The 19,792-nt window shown below is 36.7% G+C and overlaps 1 protein-coding gene across 2 annotated transcripts in view; it reads left to right on the top strand.

Moving 5' to 3' along the window:
- PRKCA (protein kinase C alpha) overlaps nt 1–19,792 on the top strand; it is a 284,791-nt gene that overhangs the window by 111,973 nt on the left and 153,026 nt on the right. For both annotated transcript variants that reach the window (XM_039501359.1, XM_039501361.1), the window contains exon 3: nt 14,036–14,118. In XM_039501359.1, the coding sequence (XP_039357293.1) occupies nt 14,036–14,118 (83 nt within the window). The remainder of the gene's footprint in view (nt 1–14,035; nt 14,119–19,792) is intronic.

Below are 19,792 nucleotides of genomic sequence, written 5' to 3'. Positions count from 1 at the left end.
TATCTTTATTTGAGAATTGAAAAGAGGCTGAAAATATAATGGCAATATGTAATTATACTCACGTTTACTTTAAAATTATAATAATTTCTCATCCTTTTTTTTGTTAATTATTGTAACGTTGTCCCTATTTTCATAGACTTATAACTCTCATAAGTTTCACACTGAAACCTTTCTTTCCAAGAATGAGGGCCATATGTTATCATTATAGAAAATGTTTTGTTTCCAGATTAAGAAATGGTTTCAGAAGTTGGTTTTATGTTCCATATAATTTTAATACTAGTATCCTAAGAGTGAACTCAGAAATTATTCATAAAGAAGTTAGTTATCCATGTGTACTATCTACACAACAGTTTCACCTGTAACACTAGTTTTGGGTTCAAGGCTTGGCGGCATTAATTATTGAATTTGTGCGGCTTTGAAGTGGGGTTTAAATGGTGTGTGCATACATACACACACACATTTGCTTTCACACGGCAAAAAATCATTTTTATTTTTTATTGGAATCGTGCATTAAGAGGTGGTTCTAATCTAATTTTCTGTGATCAATCTGAGAATTAATATTTCTTGTTTTGAAAGTATTGAGTATTTTGCTTGCAGTGATGCTGATTGCTTTTTTCCCCTGCTTACAAAGATAATATGTAAGCAGGACACTGGGAGAGAGCTGTGCATCATTTCCATAATGACTTGTTAACTCAGTACATAGTTGATTAAATCAAATTAATTAGTCTATTATGATTACTCAACTGTTAGTTCAGATGATTCTAAACACAGGCTACTGTGCTACATCTGGAAACGAACTTAAATGTGTAGTCTTAATATAAGCTTACTATACATTTTTGAAAGAGAGTGCACTTAAACCTTTCATATAAAAGTATGTATGGGAGTGTTAGTCTGATAGTTGATTTTACTTTTGTGCACTACACTTTATGATGTTGCTTATTGATATCTTTACTACTAGTTTTCCAAGTACAATCCACTCCACTTAAGTGCATTAAAGGTCACAACTTGATATTCTTATTCACTGCTTCCTCAGTTCTTATTTGTGCAAACGTCAATGGGAGTTTTCTATGTGTGTGTGTGTGTGTGTGTGAGAGAGAGAGAGAGAGAGAGAGAGCTCTTACCCCAGGTGCTAGACTGATATCATTGAAACCGAAATCCTTTAATTTAATTCTGGATGGAATGTGTCATGGCAATAAAAGATATTCTTCCTACATTGCCCCCACACTATCAGCCATAATATAGAGTTTATCACATAGAAGGGAGAGAATTAGATCAATACAATACAATTCCTTGGTGGTAAAGTAGAGGCTGTCCACTAGGAACTAGAATGAGACTACAAATGCTTCATAAAAACCACTTAATAGCTAATGTGCCTAATGGATCCTTTGTAAATATATGGAACACCTGTACAATTTGGATTCAGTCCAGTTCCTCCTTATATTTGGCTGATTCTCCCTGCATATTTTCCTGGATCATTCCACTTTGTTGTTTCCTATTTGCTTATTCATCATGTTCTGGAGTGTCACTGATAGATTATGCTGGTTATCCATAAGCTGCTTGAGTTGTTGTCGGAGCATTGATCAACAGTCATTGAGAAGACTACTAAGCCACTCTATTAGTTAACAAAGCCTTTTCTTTAAGGCAATCCTCAAGACCCTAAAATAGGGTTTCCTATAAGGGGCCATCGGTTGTGATGGGGATCCTTTCAGACAGTGGTGACAATTTACTCTTTGGACAAAAGAGGAATTGGTCTATCCATTTTGGATGCTTTGTAGAGAAATTTGTTGTTTTAGAGAGAACTTTTAAACATAGCATAAAAAATTAACTTTAGTGGATTTAGCAAATGTAATGAGATAACACGAAGATAACATGATATGTGGGCTAAAAAGCTCAGTTTTATGAGGGACGTTGGCAAGAACATTTCTCATATGATTTTTTTTATTTTTATTTAGCCTGTTATTTACTGAGAAGAAGCTGTTTTTGGCATTTTTAATAAAAATTTAAACAGTCAGTGGTGTATCATGGACAAGTTTATTGTTCCTAACATACTACTTATCCACTAAGTATACAAGCCATATTTGCTGGTGATACAATGAGCATATTGATTTGCTTTCAAGAGACTGTCTGGCTTGTCTGCTAGATATCTTGAAAAGGTGTCAGGTTAGTGCTCATCCATATAATGCATCTTTAAGCTGTATGGGACATCCAGGGTTGCACTTCATCATGCGGTCTCCTTGGTTGTCTTGGAAGGAGAAAGTAATTTCAGGGGGCCTTACTCAGAAGGGACATGGTGTAACTTACATCTTCAGGATCGCTCAGTGTGTAAATTGCACCAGCTTGCCACCTTCTTCAAAGCTATTGTGGCAGTGTTGCTAAAAAAGCCATTAACACAACTCAAATCCAGTGAGCCTGTAAGAAACCTGCCCTTTACCCTTGCTGCAGTTAACTAAATGTCCACACTTGTCCCTGTAGAATCAAATAAATTAAAATAGCCTATAACATGTACAACAAATTTGAAAGAAAAAAAATCAGGGAAGCATTATGTCATGTCACAGGCAATATAAAAAAATATTTCTTAACACACTCAAAAGGTTTAACAGTAATAATTAAAAACATGTAAATACAAATCCCCAAATGTAATTGATTTATAAAATAGATGTAAATTTCCTGAACATGATAAAGATTTTAGAGGAGGAGGGTAAAGAAACTACCAGAAATGTGTGATGATTTCATAACAATAACTCAAGTTGTTTAGAGGTAGAGTTGGGGCTAAGTAGTGTAGGATCTCAGGTTGGCAGGAAAGCATTACATAGCCAAATCAGTTCCCTTCCAGTGATGTTGTGGTTCCTGAGAAACAATTAAAGATTGTGCAATCTTTTTGATGTAGGTGTTCTTGCAGCATCTCCAAAGGTAGGTGACAACTGCTACAGAAGTAAGCAGTTGTCAAAGCAGACAAAAAATCTGATTCTTTTTTGACTATAATGAAGGATGTGAAGAAACTACCCTCCCACATGACTGCTTATGCAAGCCTAAATCAAGCTCTTCTTTTCACTAGAGAGGGAAGTTGGAAGTCAAAAATATCTTTGGATCCTAAAATGTGCCTCAGCTGTGAGTAATATTAATAGCAATTGCTAGTCAGTGATCTTTCAGTAAGTGAAACAAACTACCCAAATGATAATTGCAGGATTCATTGGGATTTAGACAGATTAGCAGACTAGGCTATGAAGTGGACAGTATTCATTGAGCTAGATAGAACCTCAGCTGGTATAAAATCAGCCTAGCTCAGCTGAAGTCAGTGGAGCAATGCCAGTTTACACCCGATGAAGACCATGCCCAAAATATGTAACTGTGCCATGCAGGAAATGGAAACAGTAGAAACCATTACTGCATAGAATGATGCCATGTGGAAAAAACAGCTGGTGAAAGACTGAAGTGTGCTTAGTGAGAGCTTTTTGAAGTCAGACAGTGTAAGGCTGTAAATAAGGCTAGTAGGGAACTATGATACATCAGTGCAGTCAAGAACTATAAACTGAAATTAAATAAAAACATACTTTAAAACACCCTACTCGGTTCTTGCTTCTTCCTGAAGCTGAAGGACTTTTTAATGTATTGGAGAAGGGAAAGAGAACTATTAGAACCTCTTCAGAAAATGAGCTGTTATGAAACTTTGAGGGAATCAAGTTTGTATTTCAGCAGAATTCGGGGAGTCTAGTGAATAAATTGCAAACCAGTAAAAATCTAGGAAGACCTTTTTTTTTTTAAAAGAACAACAAGGAGTCCGGTGGCACCTTAAAGACTAACACGGCTATCCCTCTGATACTACTTTTAACATTTGTTTTAAGATAAGAAGATAAAAAATGCAGAAAACAAATCTTGATTGCTATGTACATTTAGCATGATAATAAATTATTATTGAAGTATTTCACTTTGATCTGCTTGCACATTGAAAGTAACATGCTTTATTTTAAGGCTACCATACTGAAATATACGTATGATCTTTCTTTGCTGCAACTTAAAATTAAGAAAGTGATAGATTCCTTGTGTAGTGAAAAAAGCAGAATGTAAAGAGGAAAAAATTTTGTGGAAGGTATTCAGACACCATGGTGATGGGAAACCTTATAAAAACCTAGGTAGAATAAGTGTGAGATACTTGCTTTATAGATGGTGCTTTATTCAGATCCATAAAATGGTTTGGGTTATGAATGTGAAATATACAATGTATTCATGCTTGCTTAGAATTTTATATGTACCATATTTTAATAAAATGATGTTGGTTTCATTTTGAACATTACACTAGAACTTTTAAAAATAATTCCGTACAAATAACTGTTTCTCAAAGTAAACTCTCTCAAGTTCACTGTTTTTTTTGGTATCAGCACTTGTGGAGGGCATATGATCTCTGTTGTGTGACAGATTATAAGATAATAAAGGGAAAGTGAATTCTAGTTTAGTCGTCGTAGCCATCCATGTTGTGACCATAGGTTAATCCCCCCCACCTCTCTTCCACTGGCTTCATATTGTTCTGTTCCAGAACTCTCTTCATTTGTGCATAATTATTCACTTTAGTTTTAAAATAGTTTTAGTTCATGGTGTTAGGTCAGCCTGGCTCCATAAAATGAAGCCCTAAGTAAAATAAGTTAGAATAAGATACTAATTATATATCCACATACATACTCGTGACTTATATTGATTACACAGTTGGTGGGAGTTAATATTATGTACCTCATCGTAAATTCTTATGTCTGTCCACAAGATAACCCCTGTAAAGTATGATATTGGAAAGCTTTTCAAAGGTATGGAGCTAGCATTCCCATGGACTTGCAGTGAACTGAAAATCCAAGCCTTTTTTGTGTGTGCCTAAATATGGATTTAGGAGCCTAAATCCAGGCATCACATTTTAAAAATTGTTTTGCTAAATTACTTGATAGGTTCTTCTATGAAATACTGAGAGATGCAGTTGAGGTTGGAGAGAGTTTATATTTCCACCTAATTTTGGATTAATGCTCTGCTGTCTTGTCTCTATTTATTTCTTTTTATCCTTATTCTGTTTCTTATACAGTATGGGCATACTTTATCTACACTGGGAAAATGAGTAGTGTTTTAAAATATATTAACTAGCAGGTTAATTAAAATATGTTAATTAAACATGTTAATCACCTAGTACAGAAAAACAGTTATATTTAATGATATAACTATGATCAACCAATGCATTTTTAATGCCACTTATATATTGAAAAAAGTTAAAAAAACAAAACAAAAAACCTGTCCACTGTCCCATTCAAACCTCTTTGGAAGTGATCGCACTGCACTGTACCTTAAGTGGGGGGGCCCATTGTCCAGCTTGCGGGGAAGGGCGGGGGGAGGAAGATAGCACTTTACGGGCAAGGGAGGGGGAGAGGCTCAGAAGCTGCTGCAAAAGGGGGAGTGGGTCAGCGTGGTGACGTCGACTCATCCCCAGGGATCAGGTCAGCTGGGGAGTCGAAAAGGGTCAAACCCATCAGGAGAAGCCCTTTTCCCTGGGTCAGGCACCCACCTTCCCACTCCTTGAGGTGGCAAAATACCAGGTTTGGTCAGGACCTGCCGTGGGCATCACACTAGCCACTCCTCTGGAAAGGAACTTTTCCCTCACCACCAGATTGGCCTAGGTGGTATGGGGGTTTTTCATCTTCCCCACAGGGTTCAGGGAGGGCTTTGTTACGGTGAGTAGGGAAGGGAATATCACAGCTAATTATGTAAGTGTGGGGCAGATGTTCAGTGCAGATATTCATTAAGGAAGATGTACAGTCACCAGATAAATGGCTTGGTAAAGGACTTAAAAAGGAGGTGTTTGTTAAAGGAGCGGAACTGGGGAGCGGGGGCGGTTGGTGCGCCTATGACTGGTACAGCAGGGAGCCAAACCCCCTTTCTTATAGCCCACCATAACCTTAGTTCGAGGGGTGGCGATGGTAAGGACCTGGCAATGGGTTGGCTGGGGGGCCTGGATGGAAAAAAAGGGGGGGGGGGAGGGGAGGCTGATGGAAGCCTGCCATTGAGATATTGAATGAATATGGAGCTACCTGCACTGTACAGTTTTATCTGCCGACATCTAATAATAAAGTTGTGCCTGATTAAAACCATAAAATGAGTCAAAATTAGTTAATCCAAGTGGATGGTGTGGAATTTTTTGTTGACCTATTCTTGTTCCTCAAAAAAAAAATCATTATGAAGTATATGAAACAAAGTATGTTAAATATCAGTAAATTGTCTTATTAGCTTAGTGTCAACAACAACAGCCCTTTAGACCTAGGGACTGGTAGTTAAACTTTAGCTTTATATAAGAACCATAAACTAGATTTTAAACTGATGTCATAGATACATACATGTTAAAAGTGGGGGCTGTTATGATAATCTAATCTGACTTCTCCATAACACAGGCCAGAGAATTTCACCTAGGGATTCCTGCATCAAGCCCATAATTTGTAGCTGAGCTAGTGCATATCTTTTAGAAAGGGACGCTCTCTTGAGAAATGCATGTCAAATGCTTTCTGAATATTCTGTTGATTCAATTAAATGTTTTGATAATAAGCAGCTTGTGTTTTGAATGAATTTAGCAGATCTGATCTTACAAGGTGCGTGTTCTGAATCACAAACAAATTGTTGTGTAAATCAAATCCTGTTCCTTTTTGTTTTGTTTTTGTTTTTGGTACTGCATTGTTAGGGTTACCAGATAGCAACTGTGAAAAAACAGGATTGGGTGGGAGAGGCAGGGTAATAGGCAGCTATATAAGAAAAAGTCCCCAACAACAGGACATCTGGTCACCCTATGCATTGTGGAAGTACATATAGGCCTCCAAATGTATGCTGTATTTTTTGGTTTTCATTTATTTTTGTTAGTTGAGCCTTATATTTTCATAATATATTTGTCATACTTAGGAAATACTATCTCCAACTTTATTCCACGTCCATGAATGGTTTGGTGGAAAAGGCAGAGGAAAATGTCTCATCTCATAAATAGCAGAGACATTTTTTAGATTTTTTTCAGGTTCCAGGTTAATTACATTGGCAGCAAAAAATCAACCAACCAAAACAAACAAACAAAAAGAACAACAAAAGAATGCAGGGAGGGGAAACACAACACAACACAAAATCATGAATTTAGTGAATAAGCTCTCTTCCTTGTTTGTTTTTCAGAGAGGTTACGTTGTTTTCTTTTTCTCTGTCAAAATATTAGCTGTTTTCATCATGCTTTAAAAACAGCTCACATTCTTTGGGATTGAAAGTGATTCTTCTTTGCCTTGCATAAGTCTATTTTATCTAGCTCTTAGTTGACTTGAATGGTTAAAGGAACAAAGTTCTGAGTTATAGTATGCAGAACTTGGGTGTGTGGGGGGCTCAGGGCTTGGGTTTGGAGTGCCGGTAGGGGTGCAGGGTCTGGGAGGGAGTTGGGGTGTGGGCTCTGGGCTCTGGCCAGGTCTTACCTGAGGCGGATCCCAGACGGGAGAGCTAAGGCAGGCTACCTGCCTGCTCTGCCTCCGCGCTGCTCCCGGAAGCGGCAGTCATGTCCCGCCCCTAGGTGGAGGGGCAGCCAGGGGCTCTGCGTGGTGCATGCTGCCCACACCCACAGCTCCCATTGGCCAAGATTTCTGACCAGTGGGAGTTGCGGAGCTGGCACCTGGGGCGGGGGCAGCATGCGGAGCTTCCCTGATCATTCCTCCACTCAGGAGCTGTGTGGGGAAGGGAGGGCGCTGATGCTTGGGGCTTCTGGCCTGCGGTGTGGGGACTTGCCACAGACCAGATTAAATTAAGCAGTGGGCCGGAGGTTCCCCACCCTGGTCTAATTGTAATGCTCAGGTGAATGCCAGGCCGCCCCACTTTGAAGCTAATGGTAAACGGGATAATACTGGATTTTTTACTACTGTACAGCTCTGGCACCCTTCTTTGGGTCTCCATCTGTTGTAGCACCAGGCTAGTGCAGCAGTTTAGCAGCGTGAAAGTGTTCTAATAGTTGCCAATTTCACGACTGCCAAAGGAGATTCCCAGTACCACCAGTGAACAAAGACCAGTTCTCACACTGGTATAGCTTAAGCAAGCAATGAGTAGTAGCAGACACCCTTTTAATTTTCAGACCTAGAAAGACAACACAGCAATAGTTTACACTTATTTCATATTTGAAGGATTAGGGCCCAATTCCTCAATTCACTGAACATGGGTGCACAGTTGTTTCTCCGTGGAATCCTAGTGACTTCAGTAAGGCTCTGTATGCAGAGAAAAGCAGGATTGGGACTTTTATAGCCAGGAGGTCTAGAAATGTTGTTTTGTTAAATTAAAGCTTAGATTCTGCAAGCTGCTGCTGACCTCACTGATGAGTAGACACGTCCTGACTCTACAGTGTTTGCAGTTTTAGAAGTACAGTGCTTCTGATATTTTGGCTTCTTATTTTTAGGCAAGTAATGTTTCATTTTAAGAAGTAAATTATTTTTTGTTGTTTATGAAAATTATCATGAATTTCTAGAATCATTTGACTGTATCTGAATTCATGCATTCAAGGGGGCAGGGGCACAGGCCCTACCTGCTTCTGCTTGCTGGTCTTCTGGTGAATTGGAAGGCTGTTACTTGCCTACACACAAATATTATTTAGTAAAAGGCTCTTCAGTCTAGTAGAGAAAGCTGTAACATGATCCAATGGCTGCAAGTGTAAGCTAGACCAGTTCAATCCGGAAATAAGATGTACATTTTTAACAGTGAAGGTAATTAACCAGTGGAACAGTTTATCAAGGATCATGATGTATTCTCCATCACTGGCTGTTTTAAAATCAGAATTGGATGTTTTTCTAAATGAGATATGCTCAAGGAATTATTGTGGGGGAAATTGTATGGCCTGTTAAATTATACAGGACATCAGCCTAGATGATCACAGTGGTCCCTTCAGGCCTTGGAATCTATGTATCCATGGCCTAGCTTACAATATAATGTTGTGAAATCCCTCTCTCTGTTCCCATGAGAACTGTTACATTTATGGCAGCTAGTGAGAGCAGGACTCTTTACCCGGTATTCCCAAATCTCAGAGTTGTAGAGCTAGATTGGATTAATGAAGTACAGAGCAAAACAGTCACTGTTCTAGCAAAACCTGTCCCCACCTCCTTCATAAATTTCAGTTTACACTTCATTGCTGTATTTGTCATCCAGATTAATTCTCTTCCTACCATATGTTTTTTCCATGACTGATCTTGAACTTGTTATAAAACTAAAATTGTATTCTTTTCACTGTTAACTTTCTGTACGTTCTATCAATTGTAACTCTGCGGCTTTTCAAAATGAACTAGATTTTGATAAATTAAACTTCTATTTAAATAGAAGATGTACACACTGCTTTTTGTTTGTGTTTTGTCCTCAGAAAACACATTCTGCTTGTTAAGAAATTATTAAAATGTTAGTCTGAGCATTCTAGAAATGCTCAGCTAAAAACCAATCATAAAGTATGTGCAAGGTGCCATTACTTAGCATTTAATACATATAAAACATTTGTTTGTTTTCTTACAGCTCTACAATGGATCCCAGAAAAATGTTTTCTGAGATACAAAACTGAACCTGATACTTTTATTTTAACTTGCAAATATAATGTACAGTAGATGTTTCTATTACTAAAGACGTTGAAGTCCAGATATCACATTGCTATAGAGAGTACCATCTCCCCCACCCCCCCCAATTTATGATGACATTTAATTTATCTATTCCAGATAGGAGAGTTCATGTAAAAAAACATAAATTATAGCAAAGTCCAAAGCATAAAAATAAATGTAACAACTTTTATTTCAATAACCGGTAAAAGAATTTATACCCTTTTATTAAATGCAATTGAAGAGAATGTTGTGTTACATGGTAACATTTTGACACTTTAATCTATGAGAAACTGTTTGTATGATATACAAATACATCACCAACCTGAAGCCCCGTCCTAAAAACATTTATGCATTTGAGAAACTTTATGCACCTGAACAGAATAATTGAGTTGAATGGGGCTGCTGATATACGCAAGTTTGTGCAGGATCATGATACAAGTCTGCATATTAATGGGAAACTTTGTTCAATAAAAGTGAAGTATCATTAGAATTGTAATGTCTAATACAAACTTAATTGGTCCTATATGTATGAATAAACATGTCAGTCCCTTGACTACATATTGAAAATATATTGTATACGTACACTATTTATTGGGTATGTATCCTATTTTGTGTGAGGAGACAGAAAACCATTACAAGCAATGCATTCTTTTGCATTGTGATAATCCTCTTAGTCTTAAATGTGCTAATGCATTTTTAATAGGCTTTGCTAGGTAATAATTGGAGATATACCAATCTCCTAGAACTGGAAGGGACCTCGAAAGGTCATCGAGTCCAGCCCCCTGCCTTCACTAGCAGGACCAATTTTTGCCCCAGATCCCGAGGTGGCCTCCTCAAGGATTGAACTCACAACCCTGGGTTTAGCAGGCCAATGCTTAAACCACTGAGCTAGCTAGCTATCCCTCTCCCTCTCCCTCTCCCTGAACATAAGTCAAGTTGCACCTTCATTTATGACTCTGAAAATGAACTTTAACAAGTGAAATATGTTTTTAAAATGACACATTTAAAACATGAGGTCAAATATAGTTCAGCTAACAGAGCAATTGTACTTCCTTAAAACCAAAAGGTAGCGGCCTACTGAAAGATTTAATACTTCAACTTCTTTGTACTTATCTTTCACTGTTCATTTCTATGTGAAGTGCAGTATTCAGACACATTACATCCTTTGTGACAGAATGGATTGCATTTGTCTAGTTTGCCCTCAAAGCATACAGAGATCACTGACTGCTAGAAAACTTTTTTCTCTCAGTACTCATTTATCCCTTTTTGTACCATTTTATTTCACTTCTCTGAATTGAATAAAATTATAGCTCTGTGTATGTGCACTGATGTAGGTATGGTAATGTGGAACTTTCATTAGTGGTGTTATAGATCTGCTATAAAAATAGAGCTGGCAAACTGTTAGAGAACATTAGTTCTCAAGTGATCCAGTTTTGCTAACTGCATATTAAAATTAATGCTTGCAATGTTGTTGTAGCCCTGTTGGTCCCAGGATATGAGAGAGACAATGTGGATGAGATAATCTCTCTTACTGGACCAACTTTGTTTGGTAGAAGAGACAGACAAGGTTTCGAGCTATGCGGAGACTTAGTCAACAAACTGCCAAATTCATCATTGGTGTAACAGTTGAAGTCCATACAAAATGAAGCTGCATCAAGGATGAATTTATCACATTTTGCTAACTAACCACTACATAGATGTTTGACTTCCATGCCCATAATAGGTAGTGGTATTAAGTAACACTTGATGTTAAATATTGCATGATATTTTGTGGGTACTGTGGCTTCCTCTTCACTGAAAACAGTTGTAGCTATCTAGTAACTCCTATTATCACTACCACGATAGATATCATAACATGATCTCTTTTGCCACTGTAATACATTTACTGTACTACATTCTGTCCTATCCTAAGATACAGGTAGTAACCATTCTATAAGCTGTAAAGGACCACAGGACACATTGTTGATTTGATGTTATATCATTTTGTAAGTGGTTATTTGTTTTCCCTTTGTTGACAAGGCGGTTAGCTCTTTGTATTTTACTTTATCTGATCATGTTGAATTTTGCTTAAATTTTGATGATGATTATGATATGTATTGAGGCACTGCACTTGATTGCTGATGAAGCTGAAAAAATTTTATAGGAATATGGTAACAGACCTTATTGAACACTTGGCTGCAAATAGCCAAGTGGGACTAGAAAACGTAGTTCTCTGTATCAAATTACTTCAGTAAATTTTACTAATCGGCTGTATGCATGATGACAACTTTTGAATGCATGAAGAAAGCAATTTACTGTTTATTCATGTGTGTCTTACAGCATAAAGCCATCACAGATAAATTGTCGTGAAACTCGTTCTGATGAAAAGTTACATATTGAGATCGTAATTTTATAGTCTTGAAGTATGTTATGTCTTTGAAAATAGCAATGAGGACTGAGTATATTGTTCTCATTACTGGTGTTGACAGTTTATGCATCATCCAACCTAAAGAATGTAATTAAGCATGTAATATCTCTTTGCGCATTATCCAGTATTTATAACGTCTAATGTGTCTAACATTTATGGGTTTTTCAGATAACCACAGAGATCTTTTAGATTTCTCCTTCTGTCAGAGACTGATAGAGATTTACAACTGTAACTCAGCTTAACGACATGTCTTGCCTCAGAATTGATTAATAAGTGCCACTGGCGACTTCAAATAGTGCACCTTTGTGGGGTAGGACTTGGGGGGACAAAAGCTATGCTCCCTCTTGGACAATTCCTGTTGCCTGTAAAAGGCGCCAAAATTGACTGTTGTGGGCAAAGAAAGGCTCTGCAAGGAGGAAATAAATCCTTTTCCTGCTTCAAATACACATCTCCTTAAACCCATGAGTACTTTTTAGGAGGCCCCGTACATACTTGTTGGCAGTGACGAATTTTCAGGGGAAGTGTGGGGAATGTCTGAAGTGGAGCCAACCATGGACATGTTTATGTCCCATGATAGACACGCCAACTGACCACATGAAATACATGAGAAGCTAAATAAGGAAAAAGTAAATACTCACATGCATTTAAGTTTTGAAAAAGCTCTTCATTACTGAATTTAATGTGACAAATCCTGACCCAGTTTGCCAATCAACAGTTGTGGGACTTTTAGTCCAAGTGTGCATTTAAAGAGTCAAAGTTACTTTAAACTTTAGGCTTAACAAAAGTTAACCACAGCAATGTAAGAGTCATTAAAAATATTTAAAATAATGCTCCGAACATAATTCTAAATAAGCAAAAACTTTATACAGTTGTAAACAGAGCACCAATCTTCACAGGGTAATGTCTATATTTCTGTATGCTCCAAAGTCCAGATTTTGAAACAAGTTACTTGGCTTGCACTATCACTATTGCCCATTCTGGCCTTAAAATTTGTGAATTCTCTTTCCATTCACTCTTTCTCCTCTTCCCACTTGCCCTGTCCTCACTCACTGTATTTATAGGGAAAATTATTTATAGAGCTATGACAGCTCTGCATTTGTTTTAGGATTTCCTCTAGCTGTAACAAGGTAGAGCATTTTTGAAGTAGAATGGTCTGAAGTTTTTTATGGCTTAAGTGTTACAAATAAGCTCCATAGTTTCTTCCTGAATTATTAAGTAGTTGAATCCAATCAAGAACTTTGTCTGACATAGAATAAAATACAGTGTAATCTATATATAATGATTTAGAGGAGTTTCCTTACACGTTGCACTGACTAAAATGGTTCTAGCAGGATGTTTATGCAATGTGATGATGATGCTTAAATCAAAGTTACCAGAGAGATTACACTGACTGATGTAACATAACTAGTGTTTGCAAGAGCCACTTTTTTCATAAGACTGCATGAACAGCAGTAATATACTTGTAATTTTGTATTCAGCTAAGGTGCGGAACATAAAAACATTAACGTGTAATGCTATAACTCCCTCAGGAAAATATTGGTTCTGACCAAGTGGCTGGGTTTTCCTTTGTTTAAAAGCTGTAAGCTATAGAATAAAAGATATAAAGATTTCAGTAGGCCTATCCTCAAAAGTCCAAGTGTTCCATAAAATAAAATGCCAACACTGGAAGACCTGTTGGGCCTATATTACATCATGTTATAGCAGGAGAAGTTTCTTTCAATTCTGTAACCAGATAAATAACAATAGTATGTCCCCAAGTCATCTTTGTAGCAGAGAAAGCAGTGACTTTCATATACTTTGCAGTATTTTAAAAATAGACAAATTGTAATACCAGCACTAAAAAGGTACATGCACATGTAAACATCACGAAGAATTGTCACTTTTTAATCCAAAGTATCCTAACTTTCTGACGTTCCCTCCTCCATACACTGATTTCAGTGAAACTAAATTTGTTTCAACAGTAAAGATTTAGTAAATCTGTGCCACTCTAACTGTTGTTTCCCCCCCTCCCCCCTTTTTTTTTAACTAGTTTGCTGTTTTGTGGTTCACAAGAGGTGCCATGAATTTGTTACGTTTTCTTGTCCTGGTGCAGACAAAGGGCCTGACACTGATGTAAGTACCTTAGAACGTAATGTATTTTGATATGTTCTTTTTTTTTTTTTTAAACTGTGTTGCTCCTAACAGTAATGCCTCACTGGAAAGAGCATCAAAATTGACACTCTATTATAGAGTTTTAAGTTATTGGGAATAGAACAATATACTGAAATGAATATAAAGATGTATAGACTTGAAATATCCATTTTAGTAAGCAAAGCTGAGGTAAATATTGACCACATCATAACAGAGGGCAGTATTCTCTCAAACAAAACAGGATGGTGATATGTTCACCCAAGCCAAAAGTCAATGTTTGTAGTATTACATACACTGATATTTCTTGATGCAGGCAGTATCTACTTTATGGCCATGTATTTTCAATGCGTAAGAATTTTCCTTTTGAAAATAACAAAATTAGAATTGGCTTGAGTTAGGGAGTGCTTTAAACTTGAGCTAGCTGGCCTATGGGGGAGACGGGGAAGGTATGAATCAAAGCTCAGGTGCTCCTCATATTTGAGCTAGTAATGCAGTAGGGATACATGTATTCTGTGCTCCTAACACAGTAACTCTGTTGCTGGAGTGTTATTTTGCAGTTGGCCATCTCATTCAAGCTATATAGATACGTCCTCACTGCAGAGTTAGTTTGAGTTAACTGTTGCAGACCTCAGTGATGTGGGGCTAAAGAGTAACTGGACTGATTTGTCACATAGCTCATGGTTACATGAAAATGTTCACTGTTTTTTCTCATGTGAAGTGTGTGCGCACACGTCTAAAATATGATTGTTGTCATCCTATGTAACTTTGTGTTGCAGAATAAAAGAAGGAAATGTCTTTTTGTAGCTTGCCATTTGTTATTAAAGAATGCAATCAACATAATATTCATCAAAAATAAATTTCATTCTTTCAGTTAAATATAAAAAGACAGTGTAAGGAAGTAATTTCACCTTATCAGCAGTAATGAAAGGTGCAATTACAGTTAAATATATTTAAGCATTTATATATTTTCTCTTAGTTCTGACATGGATGTGTTGTCATCACTTACAAATCTATAGTTTTATTCATTTACCTCATCCCTTCTTTGGAAAGATGCAAATTTTGAGAGTCCCACATCCTTGTGATATTCTTCTAAGTTTTACTGGTGAACAACTGAATAGGATGTCTTTCAAATGACACTCTCAAATTAATTTGGGATCAGTTAGAAAATACTCCCTGTTTTTCATGTAAAGATTTTTCTCTGGCCTGTTGTATTTATTTCATATCATTTTTTCTAGCAACAACATAAAAACAAATCTGTAATAAGTTTGCAGGAAAGATGCAGATGCCACATAAGAGGATGATAAGTATGAATTTTAGCACATGCATCAACAGTTAATAGTGATTAAAATTGTCACAGTAAATGATTAGAGCAATATTGGACTTGAGATGAACCGTTTACTAAATATTTCAGAAGATATTAACTGGATGGCTGAATCCAAACTTGTGGGAAATAATCTTCATAACTAAAAAGAAAATTTAAATCTGGTCATTTTTACCAGCCTCATGAGCCCATTTCTTTGTATTGAACAGCGAAGAATGAGCCATTTGAAACTATTTTTAAAAATTAAAATGTTTGAAAAAAATTAGGCATACTTTTATGTAGAAGCCAGTTTTATAACTCGCTATGCAATGGGGCAAAAAGTAATTTCATCATTATTTTCTTAATGTGGCCGTTTTTATAGATCACTTGATCACAAACTCTTCTGTATTTCAAGGTGCTGTGCACATTTCATATTTACTGCACATTTTACATGTGTGTATGTACATATGTATTTATAAACACCAAATAATTATTTAATAGTATATAGTACAGTCAGATATATTTTATGTTTTAGCTGCTGGTCCTGTGCTTTAAACTGCACAGCTGCAACATACTGCACGGGAGGGATCTTGCTACATATCTAGAGCAACACTGTCTGTTGTGTTAACACTAAGGCCCCTGCTAGAAGTTCCATATTGTTGGTCCCCTGTCCCTGCATGGAACCACATAAATTAGTGGGGTTCCATATAGTTAAAGGAGTCTGCCTTTGCAGAGCACTTTACAATTTTGAAGATAGGTTAGTCTTCCTGTATTTTACCCCTCCTTGCATTTCCCCTGTGTATTTAAAGTAGAATCTTGCTAATTTACAATTATTTAAAAACATCTTCCTCATCCCATTTCTCAGAAAGGATTCAGTCACTGAGCGCTGTGGTAAGGTTTTATATTATTAGGATATGGTGTGTGTTTTGTTTTTGTTTTTTTACAATATATGCTGTAATAATTATCAGTACATTAATTTTAATTACTCTATCTATGCTTCATAAATGAAAATTACTGAAATAAATTAGCAAAGTGCATTTTGTGAAGTATTATATTTGCTTTTTAGTTTGATCACTTGCAAAATACTCTAGTCTGCTGTGGTCTGGTAGTCATTAGGGAACTGGAAAGATTCTACTTCATTTTTAAGAGCTTTATCAATAGTTTTATGTATGCATAGCATTTCTGGTGAGAAACCTTTGGCTTTTTATAATTGGCCTTCAGTTTATTACAAGTTGCAAGTAAAATGAGAACTTTATTGCACCCTACTGAAATAATAAACTGATGTTGCTTGTTCACATAGAAACCTTCAGGATTATAAACTCTATTATACAGTGAAGTAATTTAACATCTGTTTATAGGAACAATACATTCTGAAGTTTCCTTTGTCTGAAACACTCTGTTTTGTTCCTTATATCCCATTTAGGCTCTAGATTATAGAGCATTATCTATTGCAGATGACATGTACCAGTAAACTATACTCGTGTCACTAGATTTTAATGAGCTTCTCATGCACATTTTTAGCGTGGTATTTACTAGATCAGTAAATAATGGATGAACAAAAAGTTATATGGAGTATTATAAACTCTGTTGGTTATAAACTCTGAAAGCTTGGGTTGTTTTTAAGTATTTACATGTGAAATTTATTAGCTTTTGTCAAAAGCAAATATGTCTTTGAAGGCTTTTCTTGTTTTGGAAAGTGAAATAAGTTCAGATGGTAAGTGCTGTTACCCTGATTAGACTCTGAGTCCTCTGATTTGTATAACTTTTAGTACAATTTATGCTGGAGATAAGCAGCGGCTTTCTCCAAAAGCAGCGAAATAATGCACATTTGCATAGTAGAATTATTAGTTTTTTGCAAATGCAAAACAAGTCTGTACAAACAATCTAGCTCTCTTAATGATCGGTCTATGAGGACACATTTCACACTAGAATATAAGGTATCTCAAAGGAAATAAATATTCTCTCTTTTTTTTTTCAAACAAATATTTAAAAAGGAATGGCATGTGATCTGTGATTAGAGCATGGTCTGAGTTATGAGATGAGATACAAGAACATGTGTTAAGCCTGTGTGTTGTATACTTTTGCCACAGACCAGCTAGTCCTGAGTATCAGAGGCTCATAAAAGTTCGTCTCCTCAGCTTTCCATTTTTAAGGAATCATGGCTGCATGCATGTTTGCCAGCTGAAAGTTCTTGGTTGCATCTATGACGTGGAACTCAGATGCTCAGGACTACTGTGTTTTACAGCGTACTCAAAACTGGATGGCTAGTGTGAACATGCAGCACTGTACCAACTTGCATCCATGTGACTGAACAGCTTCAAGTTGCAACAGTGCAATTCTTTAGTATACATGAAGCTTCATTCTGACCCAAATACTGTGGCTAAATTCATCTTCCTGGGATTAAAAATAATCTTCTCCTATTGCTCTGACCTCCTTCCCTTCATCTCCTTATCTGCGTACCCTGGCTCCCCCTTATTCCCCCTCATTCAGTTCCAGCATCTCGCAATGCCATTTAAACCACTCCACCCTTCTGTTTCTTCTTATGCCCTTCCCAGTGCCTTGGGGGTAGTCTTCCTCCTAATTGCTCCCTTTCTTTTCATCTTCCATTCTTGGCACATCCATCTCTTTCTCATGTGAAACAGCTTCTTAATGAGTAGTGTCCCAAATGTTCCCTTCTTCAAATCACTCCCAGCCATGCACCTGTTCTGCAATACTTGTGTGCTGCCACCCAAATTTAACTCTGTCTTCTGCTACTTGACTTATCAGGCTCCAACACAATTATTACCTGACATTTTAGTAGGCAAATCTTTATACCCAAGGGGTGGGTGAAGAGCCAATTTGCAGAAGTTAAGAAAGACCAGCACCACATTGGACTCAAAACAAGATAGGCCACACCACCAGCTTATTATGTTGTGCTTCCCGTTAGCCTATGTTTTTTGGAACAGAGGTATTGAATTCAGTGTCACAACTCCCATTGGTTTCAACAGGGTCCACAGTGTTGTGTGTGTCTTAGTACCAGTACTCTAAATACCATGTGTGACTACAAATAATAAACTGTTACTTTAGGTTTTAGATTCTTTTAAAAACAGAAAGGAATAAACGAGTTAAAATATGCTTATATTATTATTCACCTGTGAGAATAAGAGGTTAGTAAAGAACATGGTGCATTTAAAATCAACATCAGAGGCAGTGAGCTGTTAGGCTTGGGAATGTGCAGAAAGGTCCTTTGTACTAGTGGTGAATTAGTTTATATATCTGGGCTATAAATCTGCCTTTGATACTTCAAGGGTATTTTCTTCAATGCACACTCCTGGCTTTTCATTTCGGCAGTGCAGCATTGCAAATGAAAGTTTGAGGCCATTTAATCGGATGAAGCCTCTCTTAACTGTTATAGAATCCATTATTTGGAAAGTTGTTAATCATTTTTAATATTGCATGTTACATTTCCTGTCTGGATTTTGGAGACGGTGTTTAAATACTTCACTTGGGTTATCAAATGATTAGTTTCAATGTTGACATACATTTAATCTCCAAAGCATGGTGTGTTATTTCCTGTAAGAATAATACAGAAAATAAATGTTTAATAATCTTCTCTACAACAATAGGTACTAGTAAATGAAGAGGGTTATAGACTGTTACGCTTCAGTTTACTAAAATGTTTGGTAGGTTTTATAATGTTTACATTTTAGTGGTTTACTCTGTTATGTTACTACTACCTACGTTAGTACAATTTGCATACCCCTGGAATGCAGAACACTGTTTCCATGCCCTAGTGTTTCCAATGTACCATATGATGATTTTTGTGAATAGGATATTAATTATAAAAATGCTTTAGTATGTATATAATTGTCTGATATATTTGTTGTTATTTCATTCAGGTGTCTAGTTAACTTGCATTTGAGATTCTCCAAGTTTTTGAGATGAAAATAGTCTTTCAATTATCAATAATACTTAAATACTCCCAAGGAAAATAATATAGTGCCATTTTGTGAAAGAGTGTGCTTTGTCTGTTTCCAGACCAGTTTTATATACAATGCATGATCTCTCTCTCTCTCTCTTTTTTTTTCAAGAAAGTGATTTTTGTCTAGGGAGAGAGGTATAGTGCCTCAAAGCGTACTTCGTTTCCATTATTAAATACATTTCCTAGAAGATAGAGGAGGCAAAAATTATGGGAGCAGTGACATTAACAGCATTTGCAAGAAAATAAGCAAATCAAATGAAACTTACTTTGCCAGTGCTCATTACATTGGCCTATTAATTAAATTTGAGTCTGCTCTTTTTGTTATGATTATTTTAAAAAATATATTGGGGAAGGAGGAAGAATTTAGATTTCCACTTCAGACATAAAGAAGCAGA

This window comes from Mauremys reevesii, linkage group 15, assembly GCF_016161935.1.
Source record: "Mauremys reevesii isolate NIE-2019 linkage group 15, ASM1616193v1, whole genome shotgun sequence".
In the NCBI taxonomy this organism is placed as follows: Eukaryota; Metazoa; Chordata; order Testudines; family Geoemydidae; genus Mauremys; species Mauremys reevesii.
The sequence above is the reverse complement of the archived record's forward strand: the minus strand, read 5'-3'. Positions and strand labels throughout refer to the sequence as shown.